The following is a 16,364-nucleotide window of genomic DNA, read 5'->3' as shown; positions in this document are numbered from 1 at the left end:
GTACCCGTTATATCTGATTTCAAATAATTAAATAACTGAAAAGTATGAAATTATTATTAATTTATTCGATAAATGTAAGTTATATATTAAAAATCAAAAGGAATTTTAAAAGTTTACAGCTAATTTATTTACACAATAGATTCTTAGGAAAAGGTAAGTTATAACATTACAAGTATTTCGTCAGTACTTTAATATCATATATCGTATCTTAAACTTAAATAAATTAAACCATGGTGTATTTATTTAGGTCCTATTATCATGTGTGAATTTTTAGGTGCCGCTTAAGACTTGAGGACTGATTAAAACTTGACGTACAGAGGGAACACTTGTAGGGTCGTTCTCCCGTGTGGAGTAGTTGGTGTCGAAGGAGATTTCCGCGATGAGAAAAATATTTGGAGCACTGGGAACACTGGATTGGTTGTTGTGCAGAGTGCACTTGCAAATGTTTCTTCAGGGTTTTCTTATTGAAGAAGATCTTTGAGCAGTGAGTACACTCGAAGGATTTTTCCACATTTACATTACGCAAATGCCTCTGAAGACTAGCCTTCTGGAGAAAGGCCTTCGAGCAGTGGTCACACTTGAAGGGTAGTACTCCTGCGTGGGTTCTCTGGTGATTCTGAAGACTCGAAGGTCGTAAAAAGGACATTGGACACTGATGACACTTGTGGGCTTTTTCTCTTGTGTGGACTACCAGGTGACTCTGCAAACCACAAGCCTTTGGAAAAGTCTGGGGACAGTGGAGGCACTTATGTTCCGTTGTAGTTTTATCCTTTGTCCTATTATCAGAAGTAGGAACGTCATCATCTGACGTTAAGTAATCTGTATCATCATCATCAAGCTGTAAAAGGTTTTCCTTTCCACGCAAATCCTTTTTTAATCGACTGTAGAACTGGGAGCTCCTTTCGTAAGTTTTCTTGATCTCGAATGCATTTTTAGCATCCTGAAGGCAAATGGAGCAAATGGTTTCGGGAAACAGGTCTCCTTTCTCTACTTTATAGCCTGTGCTTTCAGAAATCATGGAGGCAATGGAGATTCCCGGTTCCAGTTCTTTAAATATGTTGACCATGACCATGTTATTGGTACAGACCAAGCAAACCCGGCATAAAGACGACGTCATCATTCTGAAATTAATAAATAATTTAACTACTTTGAAGTATAACTTAAATGCCCTTTCTTACAATAATGTTTATGAACAGAAGAGGGATATATTTTAAGATAAATTGGTTTGTTTTGTTTACTTTCTCGGTATTAGAGATGCTACAAAAGCGGCGGTATTATCAATCTGGTTGGGTGAGTAACTCCACTAACGAAAAAGACGTCAGTGCAGGGGTTGTGTCCTCGCTAAGTGCACTGTGGAAAAACAAACTAAACTACATTTATATTGAATACAAGGGATAATATTTTTTGTGCATAATTTATGTTTTATTGTATGTTTTTCTTTCCTTTATTAGCGATTTGTATCTTGTCAGTATAAATTTAAAAAATAAAAAATGTAAAAGCATTCATAGGTCTTAAAAACAAAGCAAACTTAATTTACATAGATCCTAATGTAGGATCTAATTAATCTGTGTGGATTTTCAAGTGCCTCTTAAGACTGGACGACTGGTTAAAACTCGACGAGCAATGGGTGCATTCATAGGGTCGTTCTCCCGTGTGGGTTAGTCTATGACGATGGAGACTAGTTGGGTGCTTAAAGAACTTGGAGCACTGGGGACACTGAAAGGGTTTTTCTTCCGTGTGCGATCGCATATGGTTTTCCAAACATTGTTTTGTAAAGAAGGTCTTCTCACAGTGGGTACACTTGAAGGACTTTTCCCCCGATATTTTTCGCAAGTGAGACTGGTAGTTTGAGTTCTGAGTAAAGGTCCTCGAGCAGTGGTCGCATTTAAAGGGTCTCACTCCTGCGTGGGTTTTCAGGTGACTGTTGAGGTTCGAAGAACTATTGAAAGTCATTGGGCAGAGATAACACTTGTAGGGTCTTTCACCCGTGTGAATTCTCACGTGTCTCTGCAGAGCACAGGCCCTGGGAAAAGCCTTGGGACAATAGGAGCACTTGTGACGATTTTCCTTGATGCTTTTCTCCTTCGTCCCATTGTCGGCAGCAGGTGGTGACTTCTTTACAGCAGGTACAGTAGGTAGCACCATTTCATTAGCAGGTACTTTATTTTCCTCCTCTTCAGAGTCCTCATCTGATGGCAAGTAATCGGAATCATCGTCGTCGTCTATCTCTAGAATGTTTTCGTTGCCTCTCAAATCCTTTTCCTTGTACATATCCATTCCCTGCGAATCCTCATCCCCCTGTTTGTACAACAGAGAGCTCCTTTCGTAGGTTTTCTTAATCTCAAAAGCATTTTTTGTATCCTCCAGGCAGATGTCGCAAATGGTTTCGGGATAGAGGTCTCCTTTCTCAACTTTACAGCCTGTGCAGTCAGCGAGCATAGTAGCAATGGAGATTCCCAGTTCGAATTCTTCAAATATATTCACCATGACCGCGTTCTTGGAGTAGCTCAAGCACACCCTGCATAAGGACGACTCCATTCTGATATTAAAAAATATTGTAATTGATCCTAACTACAACTCAATTTCAATTTCAAACGGTGGTGTTATGGCCAAAAATCGTCTGGTTTGTTTTGTTTACACCTGCCTATTATAGATGACAAAAATTCAATTCAAGACTAAAAAAGGGATGATTTTAGGTACATACTTCTCGCACATTTAACCACTCTGTGTGGGAGTATAACTCCGCTTAGGAAACACCTGATTGGGTGGGTGTATTCACTAAATGCACAGTGGTAATTATTTTTATTATTTTTAAATTGTGTTTATTATTAATATTAAATTGTATATTATTTTTATAAATTATATAGGTATGTTCTATGTTTGGTACCAAACACTCCCGTGAATTTTCTATAACGCGCTAATGTTGACTGATAACCTACCGTGACACTTTGCTATTTTTGGGGAACGCCGAATCCGGCTTGTCTTTGTTTCCATCGGCTGATATTGATATGAATAATACTATATGCTATATATTCCACGATTGCAGAGCTTAAATATATGCTCTTCTCCTAGTAAGAATTCAGTCCAATTAGTAGTCGTCGGTAGTACAGATCGTAAATTCTATAAAATGAAATACGATTTTTTAACGGTTTCTCTGTCGATTTCGGTCCTGGCCGGCTTATCTATCGTAAACGGTGCCAACTTTCGGCAGGAGTTGCCCAATCAAAACCTCGAAAACAAAACTCTTGAATATTGTTTTCCGGTTATCAAGCCTTTCCTCGATCATTTTGTGGAGCTTAAATCCGAGGTTGCTACCGACAATGAACTTAACAAAAAAATAATTGCTTTAAAGGATATTATTAAAGACCTTGAGAGTAAATTGACCATTGCCGAGGTGCAACTCAAATCCAAAGACGAGGCAATTATCGCAAAAAACGATTTAATTAAAATAAAAGATGAATTGCAAAATGCTAACTGTCAAATAAAACTTAACACAAAAGACAATGAAATACATGAGAAAAGTGAACAAAACAATTATAAAGACAGCCTAATAAAAATAAAAGATGAACAAATCTCGAATCTGAAGGAACAAATAAAATGCAAAGAAGATCTTTTAAAATTTAAAAATAAAGAAGTGGATGAAAAATCTGAGGAACTCAAAGTTAAAGACGAACTTATAAAAGTAAAAGACAAAGATATCGTAGATAAAAGCGCACAGATAAAAATCAAAAGTGATGAAATAACGGAACTGAATAATCAAATTTTGGCCAAAAATAATGAAATTGATACCCTAAACAATAAGATCAAATCCGATTCCGAAAAACTAACTGAAAAGGATAGTCAACTTTTAATTTGCACTCCAAGAAAAAGTTGCCCAAAGGGCCAACCAAATGATCTGTTTAAAATAAAATTATCCGGAATGGAATTTTTTAAGGCTCCATGTAATTCAAGTGGTTGGATGACTATACAAAGACGTCAAGATGGATCGGAGGACTTTGCAAGGAATTATACGGATTATAGGCATGGATTTGGAAATTTAAGAGGAGAATTTTTCATAGGACTAGAGAAACTACATCAGTTGACTAAGGATACAGCACACGAACTCTTCATTAAACTTGGGAAGGTTGATGGATCCACGAGCTATGCGCATTACGATAACTTTCAAATCGACAGTGAGCAGGAAACTTATAAGCTGAAATCTGTTGGGGGTTATTCTGGAAACGCTGGAGATCCCCTAAGTAAGCAGGTTGGATCAAAGTTCAGCACAGTTGATATGGACTTTAAAGATGGATGCACTATACATAACACGGGTGGTTGGTGGCATTCATCATGCGCATACGCAAGGTACATTACCTTAATCTAATAAAAACGAATTTAAACCACACATTAATTAATTAATTTATATTGTAGCGTGCTTAATGGAAAATACTATGAGAATGGAACTGGCATAGAATACACAGGAATTCGATGGACCACTTGGGAAACCGAGGATACGTTTACTCTTACCTTTACCGAAATGATGATAAGGCCAAATCCCGATTTGATTTAGTTTGCAAATAGTATGAAATACAAAGTAATAAGTAATAATTAATAATACTTAAGGTAACGATTCATTGTATCCAACTTATTAAAACTTGGCACAAAATAAACAACGTCAAAATACATTAAGTAAACTATTGCTAAATTATTTGCATACCCTTGCAGAGGTTATTCATATTTCAGTTAGAGGTTTGCAACGCAGAGAGTGAGACGTTTCCGTCTTGATCAACATTATTACTATATCATATAATGGAATAATCGGAAGAATACATATACACCCAAAAAAAAGTAGTCATCAATATGCCCCTATTTAGGTGTCAATGTGACACTATTGAGTGGAAAAAAATCTTTGATCCGAACTTCATTAAATTGACCCTATTTTGGTGTCACTTTAATACTTTCCTCAAGAGAGATCCCACTTTGAAATCAGTGGCATAAAATCCGTTAAATATGGGGCTTTCTGAGAAAAATATAATGGTATTTTTGCAGACTGGCCCTTTGGACGAAATACTACTTTTAGACTTTAAAAACGCTATCTCTTGGTCATCTACGGTCTAGTAAAATCCATTATTTTTCTCGTAATCGGCCATGGAAAGACAGATTTTTATTCTTTTGAACCCTGCCGATTGTGTCTTTCGTTCGCAGGTTAAAAATGATTTTGTGTTTTCTTTTCAGCGCGACTATACGGCGAAAGAGTGGTAACATTGACAAAATAGGTATGAGGTAAAATATTGGAAGCAAGGGGCTTTGTAATCAATGTGGTACTGTCCACATAGAAAATAAATAAAAAGAGACCCCCTCCGGGGGTCCGGGTTGATATGGAACGTCCCATATATGCATTTTAAAAACTTTTTAATTAGCTTTTTTTAACTTTTAATTATTGGGATCGATGTGAACCTAGTTTTATCAAAATGACACTATTTTAGTGTCAAATACGATTTATCTGAAAACGCGGTGTACTTTTGACACTCATTTGGGAGCAAATTGACCCCAAAAATTTGACCCTAGGGGCAGTGTCATTTTTACACCACATGAACTCCTCATCCAGCTGGGCAAAATCGATGGAATACGTTGGAAAAAAATTACTGGGGTTCTCTTACCCGTTCTGAAATGATGATAAGGCCGAAACCTCAATAAGCTTTAAATGTAAATTAAACAAAGCTATGATTTATTTTGCAAAAATTATAAAATACAAAAAGTACAACTTTTAAATAAACAAATACCTTTTAAAATTATTTTTTAACACAAGTAATTAGGGTGAAACAGCTTTAGAAAAAAACCATTCATTTCGTTAGAAACAATAGAAAATCATTTAGTCACAGTTATTAGACCAAGACGAATTCTTTGAGTTACTGGACAGGTGTTCCTTCCCCCAGAAGATCAGTTTACCCCGAAAGACGTCCACGTCATGGCTGTGACACCTTGGTCGCTGATTCTACTGCTCCTACTTTTCGGTTGTCCCTGTTTCAAGGCTCTCGATGAGAAGCGGATTCGGGGAGTGCTGAGCTTGGAACGCGATCTCCTGCAGACTCTTCGTGAATATGCCGAAAAGCTGGAGGCGAAGATCAGTTTGATAAACAAGTAAGTTATCAAACAGTCATATACTATCTGATAGAGGTTTGAACCTGCCCGTTTTCTTAGTTCCTTGGAAGAGTACATGGACGAGATAGAGGAGGCCAATGAGAACCCAGAGGAGTATCTCTCCAATCCGCTGAACGCCTTCCGATTGATCAGGCACATGCACCAGGATTGGGTCGGTTGGCAAGTGTACATGGAGCAGCCAGTGGCGCCCGAACAGGTGGCCAAGTTGGAGCGACTACTGCCGAAGCTTCCCCAAAAGGAGGCCTTCAAGAAGGCGGCCAAGGATGTGCATAGTTTAACCCGATTCTACGGCTATGAACCCATTGATCTGGTGGCCAAAAATGAGCGAAAGAGGTGGTATATTCGTCGTCCCTGTAGTAAGTTTTAATATTTTCTTATCGTTTAGTCCGCTTCATCTTTCCCCTCTGGACTGCTATCACTTGGGCATGGAACTCTACGAGGATCACGATTATCTGGGAGCAGCCAAGTGGCTTCAAGTGGCTGCCCAGAACTTCACACGCTCGAGGTACAGTGATCTCTTTAGTATCCTGGGAGCACCTCGTTGGCAGGTCTTTCGAGATTTGGCCAGAGCCCTACATAAACTGAGTAAGCTTATTATACTTACTAATACTGCACTAATAATAATATATATAATATAAACCCAACAGATCGCAAGTCTGCTTATGGTGCCTATGAATCGGCCCTTCGTTTGAACTCCCAGAATGTCCATCTCATGCAGGAAGTTGGCCAAATGGAGCTCCTCAGTCTGCGGGATCCCATGGAACCCATACTGGATCCTGAACCGAAACCCAGCTTTCTGGAAAGGAATTGTCGAGGAGATATCCCTCCGCATCAGGGTCGTTTGAAGTGCGAGCTTAATACCTGGGTCCATATGTTCCTGGAATTGGCTCCCTTAAAGTTCGAGGAGCTAATCAATGATCCCTATACCATTGTTTTTCCGGGAAGCATCTCAGAGAACGAGATAACGCACATTGAGGACGCCTACGAACGGTGTCCCCCGAACTCCCAATTCGAGCTGATAAAGGGAATCAACGGGTGCTCCATCTCCGATGGTTATAGTCCGGTGCTAAAGGGTATTAACGAGAGGATTTTGGACATGACGGGAGTGGAGGAGACCTGGCATACTTTCTATATAGTCGAATACTCCCAGCTGACGACCTTTGAACCCTTCAAACTTTTTAGGAATTCTACTAAGGTAAGGGATTATACATTTTACGTAGCAAAGCTATAAATATATTGTTGCCTACTTTTAGACACCTTTATATGTGATTTGGTTTTCTCTATTTTTTTCTATTTAGTTACAGCTCCAAAAGTTAAACGCCCAGAACTTGGATAATGTCGAGGGCACTGTTATAATATTTGTGAGTGATATAGGGACATCTATTTTGTGGGATCATATCACCTCATTACCTGTATATTTTTAGTTAAAGGATTTGGATTTGGGTGGAGCGATTACCATGCCAAATGCAGATCTTTATGTGCATCCCAAGAGGGGCAATGTGTTGATTACTTTCCAGCCAGGGGAACTCGAGACTACGATTTGTCCAAATATTGCGGGTAGTGGATTAGGTAAGTCTAATGAATTCTTAAGCAATAAAAAATTTTTAATTCTTTTCTTCGTTCCAGTCATGATCAAGTTTATTTTTATGAAGGAAAAGTAAGCGGTTGGATAAAGCTGGATGATTTGTTTAAAAAATATTACATTTTAAGCTTGCTAATAGAAATTTACATAATTTAAGAGTTTAAATAAATTTAACCAGCCCTGCAAAAACTTTTAAATTTTAAATTAGTCGCAGTTTAATCGTATTATTTATGCATCTTAGTCAAATGTACCATCAGTTTCCCATCAGTTTCAAAATGTCGCTGCTTAGAAGTGTGCACATTTTTATATTTTTACTTTTAAGCACAATAAATGGAGAATATCACAAAGAATTTCTCATAAGTGAGACAGCAAAAATGGATTTAATGCAATTAGACAACGAACTGATTGTCAATCTGGAGAGATATGCCGAAAAAGTCGAGGATAAGGTGGCTAAGCTACAGAGGTTAGTTGGAGATTTATCAATGTAGAATTTTAATATTAATTCTTAATTTTTCTATTCAGAATTGTTAAGGAATTAAGACAGCCCTTGGATGCTGCAAAGGGAATTGAAGAGGAGTACATGGGAAATCCCCTCCACAGTTTTCCACTCATTCGGCATATGTATCAAGATTGGGAGATTCTTGAGGAGTTTATGAAGCAGCCAGTGGGAGAAGGTGAGTCAGGAAACCCATGTAAATTACTAGAAACTTTCAATCAATTCAATTGCAGAACAAATTGATTTTCTAAAAAAGAAACTACCGGAATTGCCCTGGCACGCGGATGCAGAGGAAGCCAGTACAGCCATTTTCCGAATGGCAGAGACCTATGGAATGAAGCCCGGGGAGATGGCTGAAGGTTTCATCGACAACGTTCGCTTCAAGTAGGTTTCTTATAGCTCTCTCTATATACTCTCTGATTCCGATCATTAGCTCTACGCTTTCAGCTCTGGATTGCTATGAAATCGCCAAGATGTACTTTAAATGGGGATACTTTAAGGAAGCCCTTCAATGGTTGATCAACACTAAGACTCGGATGAAAGAAGAGTACTCGGACGTTTATGAAGTGCTGGGGATGACTCGAAAGGATGTTGCATTGCTGCAGGCCAGATGCCTAATAGAATTGGGTAAGTAATTTTTTTTAGTTCTAATAAAAATACAAATGTAGTAAATACAAAAAAAGATATGACAAATTCGGATTACTTCGAAATGTGTCTAAAAGTATACTACAAAATATTTCAGTTTTTTACTGCATACTTTAAGATACCTTTAGAAATCGTGTCGATACTGTACATCGAAAATATCGATAATTTTCAAGCTATATTACAAAACCGCTAATATTTATTTAAACATTACATTCCTGACTGTTTTTTTAGATCTCAAGGATGAAGCTAAGGACGTTCTACTGGAGCAGCCCGATCTCGCGGAGAATGCGACTAACTTGATAGATAAATTCTTGGCCAGACCCTACGAGGCAGTAGATTCGTCGCCCTCTTTGAGTGAAGACTACAAAAGACTGTGTCGTTCTTCGTTCTTGCCGAGACCTTCGAGGCTCCACTGTCGCTACAACACCACCACCTCACCCTTTCTGATCTTGGCTCCACTCAAGATGGAGGAGATCTCACTGGATCCCTATATCGTTTTATACCACGACATTCTGCCAGTTAAGGATATTGATCAGTTAATAATCTTAGCTGAACCGAGACTGAAAGCCTCAGAAGTGATAAAAGAAAATGACAGTACAGTTTCCAGCGATCGCACAGCCCTGGGAACTTTTCTACCCTTTGAGGGCATGAACCCATCTGATGAACCCCTTTTTGATCGACTTACCCAAAGGATGCGCGATATCACGGGACTAAAAGTCGAAGACAGAAAACACGTCAACTTTATTAAGTATGGGTTCGGTGCTCATTACACAAGTCATTATGACTTTTTCAACGAGTCGAACCTTGAAACTGAAGGTCGTGGTGATCGAATTGCCAGCGTTATCTTCTATGTGAGTTAGTTATTTTATAATTCCTTAAAAAAAACTCAAAAATCTCTTTGTTTTAAAATACTTTTAGTTGAATGATGCTCCATTCGGTGGAGCCACTGTTTTTCCGCGCCTAAATATTAAAGTACCTGCGGAACGAGGTAAAGTTCTGTTCTTTTACAATCTGAATGGAGAAACGCACCATGTGGAGCCAAACACTTTGCACGCCGCCTGTCCCGTCTTTTATGGCATTAAATGGGGTAAGTAATTTTATTTTGATATACATTTTTAAAATAACAAAAATTATTTTTGTAGCCATGGCTTCCTGGATTCACGATTGGGATCAGATGTTCATTCAACCCATTTACCGTGAGGAATAACTTTAAATTCTTTAAATTTGTTAGATCTATTAATTAATTAATGTTCAAAGAATATTAAACTTTTTCAATAAAACCTTATATTTCCCACATATTTTTCTAATAAACTTGTTTATATTTATTTGTAAGATATTATTTTACTTTAAAGTTCCCTGAACAACAAATATTTTTCACTTCTAAAGTTAGCACCTTTAATAACCGTGAAACATGTCGAATTGGATGTTTAGCTGACAACAATTTATTTTAACATTCTACTCAAGCCAAAGATGTTCTTGATATGATCAACAGAAAATATGAATTTTATCATATTGGCAATCTTTGCGATTATCCTTGGCCCAAACTGGATAGCAGAGGGCTATATGAAACGTAAAAACTACGTAACCTCAGCGGAGGAGAAAATGAACTTGCTGGATAAAGATAAGGAGCTCATTATCCTACTCAATAGTTATGCGGTTGAACTGGAGAACAAGATCAACGAGCTAAAAGGGTGACTAAAAATATATTTGGATTATCTTATATTTATTTTCTATATTATTTAGGATAGCGGAAGAGTTGAAAAAGCCTTTAAAGGAAGCTCAAGGCAGGGAAGAAGAGTATCTGTCCCATCCTTTAAACAGATTATCCCTCATCCTTCAAATGCACGAGGATTGGGAGCCGCTGGTGAAGTTAATGCAGCAGCCAGTGGGTCAATGTAAGATCTCTTATTGGTTTTTACCATATAATCCATTCCCTAACAATTTCAGGGCCAATTGGTTCAATTGAGAAGCTGCGAGGGGAACTTCCTATGCAAGATGATGTCAATGAGGCAAATCATGCCATGTTTCGCATAATTCAAGCTTATGGTTTGGAGCCCAAGGATGTGGCCAGAGGATTGTTGGATGGCGTGCAATACAGGTTGGTCACTCTAAAGGTTATTTTTTAAATATATTTAAATATAATATTATAGTGGCGGCCTATCTGCTAAAGATTGCTATGCCATGGGAAAGTTCTCCTTCAAAGCGGGTTATTACCAAATAGCCTCCAAATGGCTGAGCACAGCAAAGGATTTGTTAATAAAACAGCCACGTAAATACCATGAGATGATCGGGGTCACAAAAATGGATATTACCCTGCTACTTGCTCGTTCTCTGGTTGCCAATGGTGGGTATTTCCTATTAAGGATCAGTTAGAATTCCAGTCTAAAGATTAACCTTTTGCAGAGAATATATCTATCGCACGGGACATCCTGATGAAAGATCCCATGTTCAATAAAACTAGTAAAACACTATCTATGCACTTTATTAAAAATCCACCGAAGCCAACTATCAACTTGGAGACCTGGGAATCCGGAGGATCCTTCTCTGATCTCTGTCGCTCTGCAAGCAGAAAACACTCCGTAGTAACCAACTCCACGAGACTTCACTGTCGGTATAATTCCACAACTTCGCCGTTCATAAAACTAGCCCCCTTTCGAATGGAGGTACTTTCGCTAGATCCCTATATAATGCTCTATCATAATGTTCTAAGCGATTTCGAGATCGAGAAGTTGGAGCAGATGAGTGAACCATTTTTAGAGCGAACGACAGTATTTCGTGCGGAAAACGGAACCGAACAGGTTGCCCCCAGTCGTTCCGCAGATGGAGTTTGGTTACCTCATCGGCAAACGAAACCCGATGATCTCAAGGTTCTAAACCGCATAGAACGGAGAATTGCTGATATAACGGGTTTAAATTTGCACACTGGAAGACAAATGCAGTTTATGAAATACGGTTTCGGAGGACACTTTGTGCCGCACCACGACTATTTCGATTCGAAAAGCAGTTTTTTAGAGGAGGCTGGGGATCGTATTGCCACTGTTCTGTTTTATGTAATGAGGTTTATTTAATTAAAAAAATTTTATAATATATATTTTTATAATTTTACATCACAGCTTAATAATGCGGATCACGGCGGAGCCACTGTTTTTCCCCAATTAAATTTAGCTGTGCCAACTCAAAAAGGATCGGCTTTATTTTGGCACAACCTTAAAGGGGAGTCCTATGATTATGATATAAAAACCTTTCATGGCGCCTGTCCTCTGATATCTGGCAATAAGTTGGGTAAGCTAAGCCTTAACTTTAAACTATAATTTAATAATTATTTAATTAATAATTGAGTGACTTCATATAGTAATGACAAGATGGATTCACGAGTTGGATCAGATGTTCCTTCTGCCCACTGTACATCCACCTCGCAATTGTAGCTTCAGCAGAACGCTTTCTAAAATAACTTAATAAAATTGTTTTTGATTACCCAAATATTTTAATCATATTTGTGAGTTTAATAAATTTTATACAACATATTCTTAAAATAGTGTACTGTTATATTTATGTAATATATGAAATTATTTTTTCTGAAATTATATAATAATTAAGCTTAATGAGTTTTGTAATGAAATTAATTTAAATTAGAGAATTAGAAATCAACCAATGAGTTCGATAAAATATTTAATGAACTTACTCTCCTCTTTAGTTCTCAGAATTTAATCACTTCTGAAGCTTGCTTACTCATCTTTATTTATTAGTTATTTTCCACCCAGCTCTCAATAGTTTTCCACCCAATTTAGACGCCATACCTTGAACAGCGATTCGTTTTTCTTGGCTGGCATTGGTCATCATTGCTCATTGCACCATTAAGTGGGCAATTAAATTCAATTAGCCGCAATTCTCCACCTCTTACCGATAAAACTTCCCTGTGGTTCTGTGTTTCTGGCCATTTATCACGCCTGGCTGAAAGTTCTCCTTCCTTTTTTCCCCATTCCCTCCAAGATTTCTCTGCAAGTTTGCACTTCGATTTCGATTGGCGCTGCTAATAATTTCCCAGATTTATTGTCTGCCCGCTTCCTGTTTGCTTGGCTCTCCAAAAAGAAAGTTTTCCAATTCCGACTTGGATTTCAATTAAGATTGATGGCCTGCACTTTTCTCGTCGAGGAGTGCGATGCATTTGTCTTGATTTCACCTTGCCGGATTGAGTCCTTTCATCTGCCAGACAACATATGTATGCAGGTTATTCCTGCCACCCCCTCAATCTCAAAAAGGTAACGATGGCAATTTATCAAAATTTGCACACACCCTGCGGATGAATGATGTGTTTGGGGGAAAAGCAGAAGGTGATTACAATTGGCATGCGTAGAAAGACACGTTTGCATTTATCTATGAGTTTCTTGGGTAAAAGTGGTGGCAAAAGTACTTTTTTGGAATTTTTATTTAAAGATTTAGCTAAGTAAAGACTTAATAACTTTTATAAACTTACTTAATTCTAAAAAAAACTTCTCTTTTGGTTTTTTATATTGGTAAAGTTAAAATACATATTTTTAAAAAATAAATAATAAGTTATTTTAAATAAAAATAGCAGAAAAGAAAATCCTATACATTTGTATCTCAAAAATTCTTTGCAAACAGTTTTTTGTAAAGTTCTGAAAAATAATAATGATAACTGTAATTGTGCCTAGATACGCTTTTGTGTACTCACAAGTATTTAAGGACCTTTCACATCTTATTTGTACCTACCTACCTAGAGATGTTATCCCTCCCACTCTGTACCCGACTTAAATTGCTTCTTTCAATGCCAACGGCTGGCTGCTCCTGCAAGGACCTTTCTCCTTCTCCTGCACATCCTGTCACATGCGGAGCCAAATGTCATTTCAGCAAAGTCCCTCAAGTCGTTCGTCTGCTGCCTTTTTGCTCCTGTGTGCGTAGGAAAACATTGTGCAAAATATGTTGGCAACATTTTTCTGCGGCTGCTTAAATTGCATTGGGAAATAGGTTGGGGAGCTGTATGAAAGACAATGAGCTTGTGTGTTTTTCGCTGCTGAAAGGTGCATTTGTTATACCCTGGGAATTTGTGCATGTGAATCGGGTAAATCTGGAATTTTCGGGCATTACTTAAAAACACGCATTTAAAAACTCTTTTTTTATTTTATTTACAAAAAAATTAAATAAATAAAAAAGAAATTATTAAAAACTTTTGGTTTGCTTCTTCCTAAGTGTTTTTGTATCTTTTATCTCTGAAATAGATCTACAACCAAAAATCATTTGAGGGGATTTTCTTTTATCCCTCGCTTGTTGCGCCTGTTCTAATAAAATTAAAATGCCAACCATTTGCACTCCCCTGAAATGCGATATTCCTAGCTCAAATCTCCGGAACTCCGTCGCCGTTGACTGTTAAAAAATTAGCAACAATTTTTCAGCATCGCATCAAAACGCCCGCGACTGTCAACCGCATCGCCGGGATGAAACCACCCCTTAAGATCCCGGAATGCCAATCCCAATCCGAATCCCCACTTATCAAGGAGCTGACTTACTTCCAGCTACACCTTGTTACATCCCCATCCCCTCGGAAAGCCACGCACTTTGTCATCTGGCAGCATCTCCTCTTCGTTTTCCATCCGAGGGGTAATTTGATATGCTGTGGCTTACATTTTTTATCCACCATTACCACAAAACGATTTACTTCCGCGCGGCAATTTGCTTTAAATTTTTATTTAAACAACAATTTGCTCGAGCACAGATTGAGATTTCCGCTGAAAGATTTGTTTTGTGGAAAATAAAAGGGGGACTGTATTGGATTCGGAGGAAGAAAATGGAAAGCTCATTGATGCACCTTCAGTGCTAAGTGGCCTTCGCTTCAAGGATCTCTGGCTGCAACGGACACTCGACAAATTATTTTGCTCTAGACTGTTCAGACAGCTGGGCGTGGTCATGTCCTTGCTCCTTGATGAGTGTCCTTCGTCCTGTCTAAGGTTCTGAGTCCCCACGATTTATACTCTTTCGCAGGGACTTTATAAATGTATGCTGAGTTTAGCAAGTCATGTTATTTAAAAATACTTTTCTATAAAATACTTCAATTTGTTAGGATAAAAGAGTTATTAATCAAATCTTAGGCATGTTTTTAAACAATTTTATCTTTATTATATTATAAACATTAAATTGTAAAACTATTTTTGAGAGCGTATTTAAGCTGCTTACATTTAAATCAAATTTCCAACGACTTTCTTTTTAGGGTTTTTCTTCATCTGAAATTGGTTTTATGTTCGCTGATGTTTTTTCCCTTTTCTTTTGCATATTTTTGTCTAAAAAGGAGTTTCCCAAAAATTTATTTAATCTTCAAGGTGAAGTTTTCCCTTTTTCTTGTTCATTTTAGTTGTTTTTCCCGCTTTCTGCGGTTTTTAATTTGATTTCTTGCACCTTGGCTAATTGGCAATTGGATGCGCTGATGTTGCTGACAGTTTCCACTCAGCCATTTTCACCGCCCCGAATTTAAGCGCTTTAAATTATCCTCCAAGGATGTGCGAGGATGTGGGCGGTGGGTGAAAGGGGGGAGTGGCTGCTCGTCCAAACTCCTGGCGTTAATGGCTCTTTTATGGCCGCCACTGTGCGGTCCCCGCTTTTGTGGCAGCTGCAAATATTTCGTTACTGCAACGTGGGGATCGGATCAGGGATTCCCCCCGTTTGGTGGGCTGGCGTTGCAGGGAGGGGGAGGGGGGCGTGGCATCCAGCTGAAATCTAATCTATGCAAGTCCCGCACACATCCCTTTGGATACCGCGCTCTCCATCCAGTGATACAACTAGTTTTTTTCGCTTGATTTTGCACTTTTTTCTGGCGTTTTTTCCCTGTTTGGCAGCTTAACAGTTAATTGCCCCTTGAAGAATACCGCTGCGGAGCTTCGGAGCCCCACTGTTTCGTTCCGGAGTGGACTACAATGGGACTACCTATGTGGACACGAAAGGATATGGCTGGACATGGGAGCTGCGATGATGTCTGTACTTTTGGTGTACCCTGTAGTCGCCTAAAGTTTACAAGTAGGGTGTGTTGTTTTACCTTCTTAGCAGTTTAGAATATTTGTAGATTTTATAACAAACTCCTATTACATAAAATAGTTTATAGAAAGGAAGTTTAGATTTTACAAAATATTTAAAAATATTATAAACAGGATCTCTGGAGAATTCAATATCATGTTTAGTAAATTGTTCATTTAGTACAGTGTTCACTTAGTACGGTGTTCATTTGGTACAGTGTTCATTTACTACAGTGTCATTTAGTACACTGTTAATTTAGTTCAGTATTCATTTAGTGTTCACTTAGTATAGTGTTTTTTAGATCACTGGTCGTTTATTGGAATGTACATTTAGTACAGTGTTTATTGTTATCTCTCACATTAATTTATTATCCTAACTTTACATACAAAAAACCATAACCTCCCTTATAAGAGGTATCCCTTAGTCCAAAGTCCATCCTGCAGCATCCTGACTTGTCTGTCTCTAACCCTGTGCGTGTGT

The 16,364-nt window shown here is 38.1% G+C and overlaps 5 protein-coding genes across 7 annotated transcripts; 3 read left to right on the top strand and 2 right to left on the bottom strand.

Annotated features, from left to right (window-relative positions):
- Window positions 1-123: 123 nt before the first annotated feature.
- On the bottom strand, window positions 124-5,767 carry LOC108059657 (zinc finger protein Paris-like). 2 transcript variants are annotated; one of them, XM_017145017.3, is made up of 2 exons: window positions 5,640-5,767; window positions 124-1,121 (listed from the first exon to the last, which is right to left on the bottom strand). In XM_017145017.3, the coding sequence occupies exon 2, from the start codon at window positions 1,118-1,120 to the stop codon at window positions 257-259; it is 864 nt and encodes a 287-aa protein (XP_017000506.3). In that variant the 5' UTR covers window position 1,121; window positions 5,640-5,767; the 3' UTR covers window positions 124-256. The 2 variants fall into 2 exon arrangements, 1 of the variants encoding a protein (XP_017000506.3); XR_011419289.1 differs by lacking the exon at window positions 5,640-5,767 and adding an exon at window positions 1,179-1,350 and having other exon boundaries at window positions 936-1,121.
- On the bottom strand, window positions 1,399-3,440 carry LOC108059601 (gastrula zinc finger protein XlCGF52.1-like). Its single transcript, XM_017144950.3, has one exon. The coding sequence runs from the start codon at window positions 2,536-2,538 to the stop codon at window positions 1,561-1,563; it is 978 nt and encodes a 325-aa protein (XP_017000439.2). The 5' UTR covers window positions 2,539-3,440; the 3' UTR covers window positions 1,399-1,560.
- A 146-nt stretch (window positions 5,768-5,913) lies between the features above and the next one.
- On the top strand, window positions 5,914-7,927 carry LOC108059725 (prolyl 4-hydroxylase subunit alpha-2). Its single transcript, XM_017145140.3, has 7 exons — window positions 5,914-6,120; window positions 6,181-6,474; window positions 6,527-6,726; window positions 6,789-7,336; window positions 7,440-7,502; window positions 7,566-7,710; window positions 7,768-7,927. The coding sequence occupies exons 1-7, from the start codon at window positions 5,948-5,950 to the stop codon at window positions 7,800-7,802; spliced, it is 1,458 nt and encodes a 485-aa protein (XP_017000629.2). The 5' UTR covers window positions 5,914-5,947; the 3' UTR covers window positions 7,803-7,927.
- Window positions 7,928-7,983: 56 nt separating this feature from the next.
- PH4alphaNE3 (prolyl-4-hydroxylase-alpha NE3) lies at window positions 7,984-10,154 on the top strand. The gene is made up of 7 exons (XM_017145139.2): window positions 7,984-8,186; window positions 8,246-8,397; window positions 8,453-8,603; window positions 8,653-8,846; window positions 9,096-9,715; window positions 9,783-9,951; window positions 10,007-10,154. Exons 1-7 carry the CDS (start codon window positions 7,999-8,001, stop codon window positions 10,069-10,071), a joined length of 1,539 nt encoding a protein of 512 aa, XP_017000628.2. The 5' UTR covers window positions 7,984-7,998; the 3' UTR covers window positions 10,072-10,154.
- A 166-nt stretch (window positions 10,155-10,320) lies between these two features.
- LOC108059600 (prolyl 4-hydroxylase subunit alpha-1) lies at window positions 10,321-12,373 on the top strand. 2 transcript variants are annotated; one of them, XM_070216794.1, is made up of 7 exons: window positions 10,321-10,555; window positions 10,608-10,759; window positions 10,812-10,962; window positions 11,015-11,208; window positions 11,268-11,914; window positions 11,978-12,146; window positions 12,204-12,347. In XM_070216794.1, the coding sequence occupies exons 1-7, from the start codon at window positions 10,362-10,364 to the stop codon at window positions 12,287-12,289; spliced, it is 1,593 nt and encodes a 530-aa protein (XP_070072895.1). In that variant the 5' UTR covers window positions 10,321-10,361; the 3' UTR covers window positions 12,290-12,347. The 2 variants fall into 2 exon arrangements, with proteins under 2 accessions (XP_070072895.1, XP_017000437.2); XM_017144948.3 differs by having other exon boundaries at window positions 10,322-10,555; window positions 12,217-12,373.
- Window positions 12,374-16,364: the final 3,991 nt, after the last annotated feature.

The sequence above is a fragment of the Drosophila takahashii genome, chromosome 3R (genome assembly GCF_030179915.1).
Source record: "Drosophila takahashii strain IR98-3 E-12201 chromosome 3R, DtakHiC1v2, whole genome shotgun sequence".
In the NCBI taxonomy this organism is placed as follows: Eukaryota; Metazoa; Arthropoda; class Insecta; order Diptera; family Drosophilidae; genus Drosophila; species Drosophila takahashii.
Note: the sequence above shows the minus strand (reverse complement) of the source record. Positions and strands in the feature narration are given on the sequence as shown.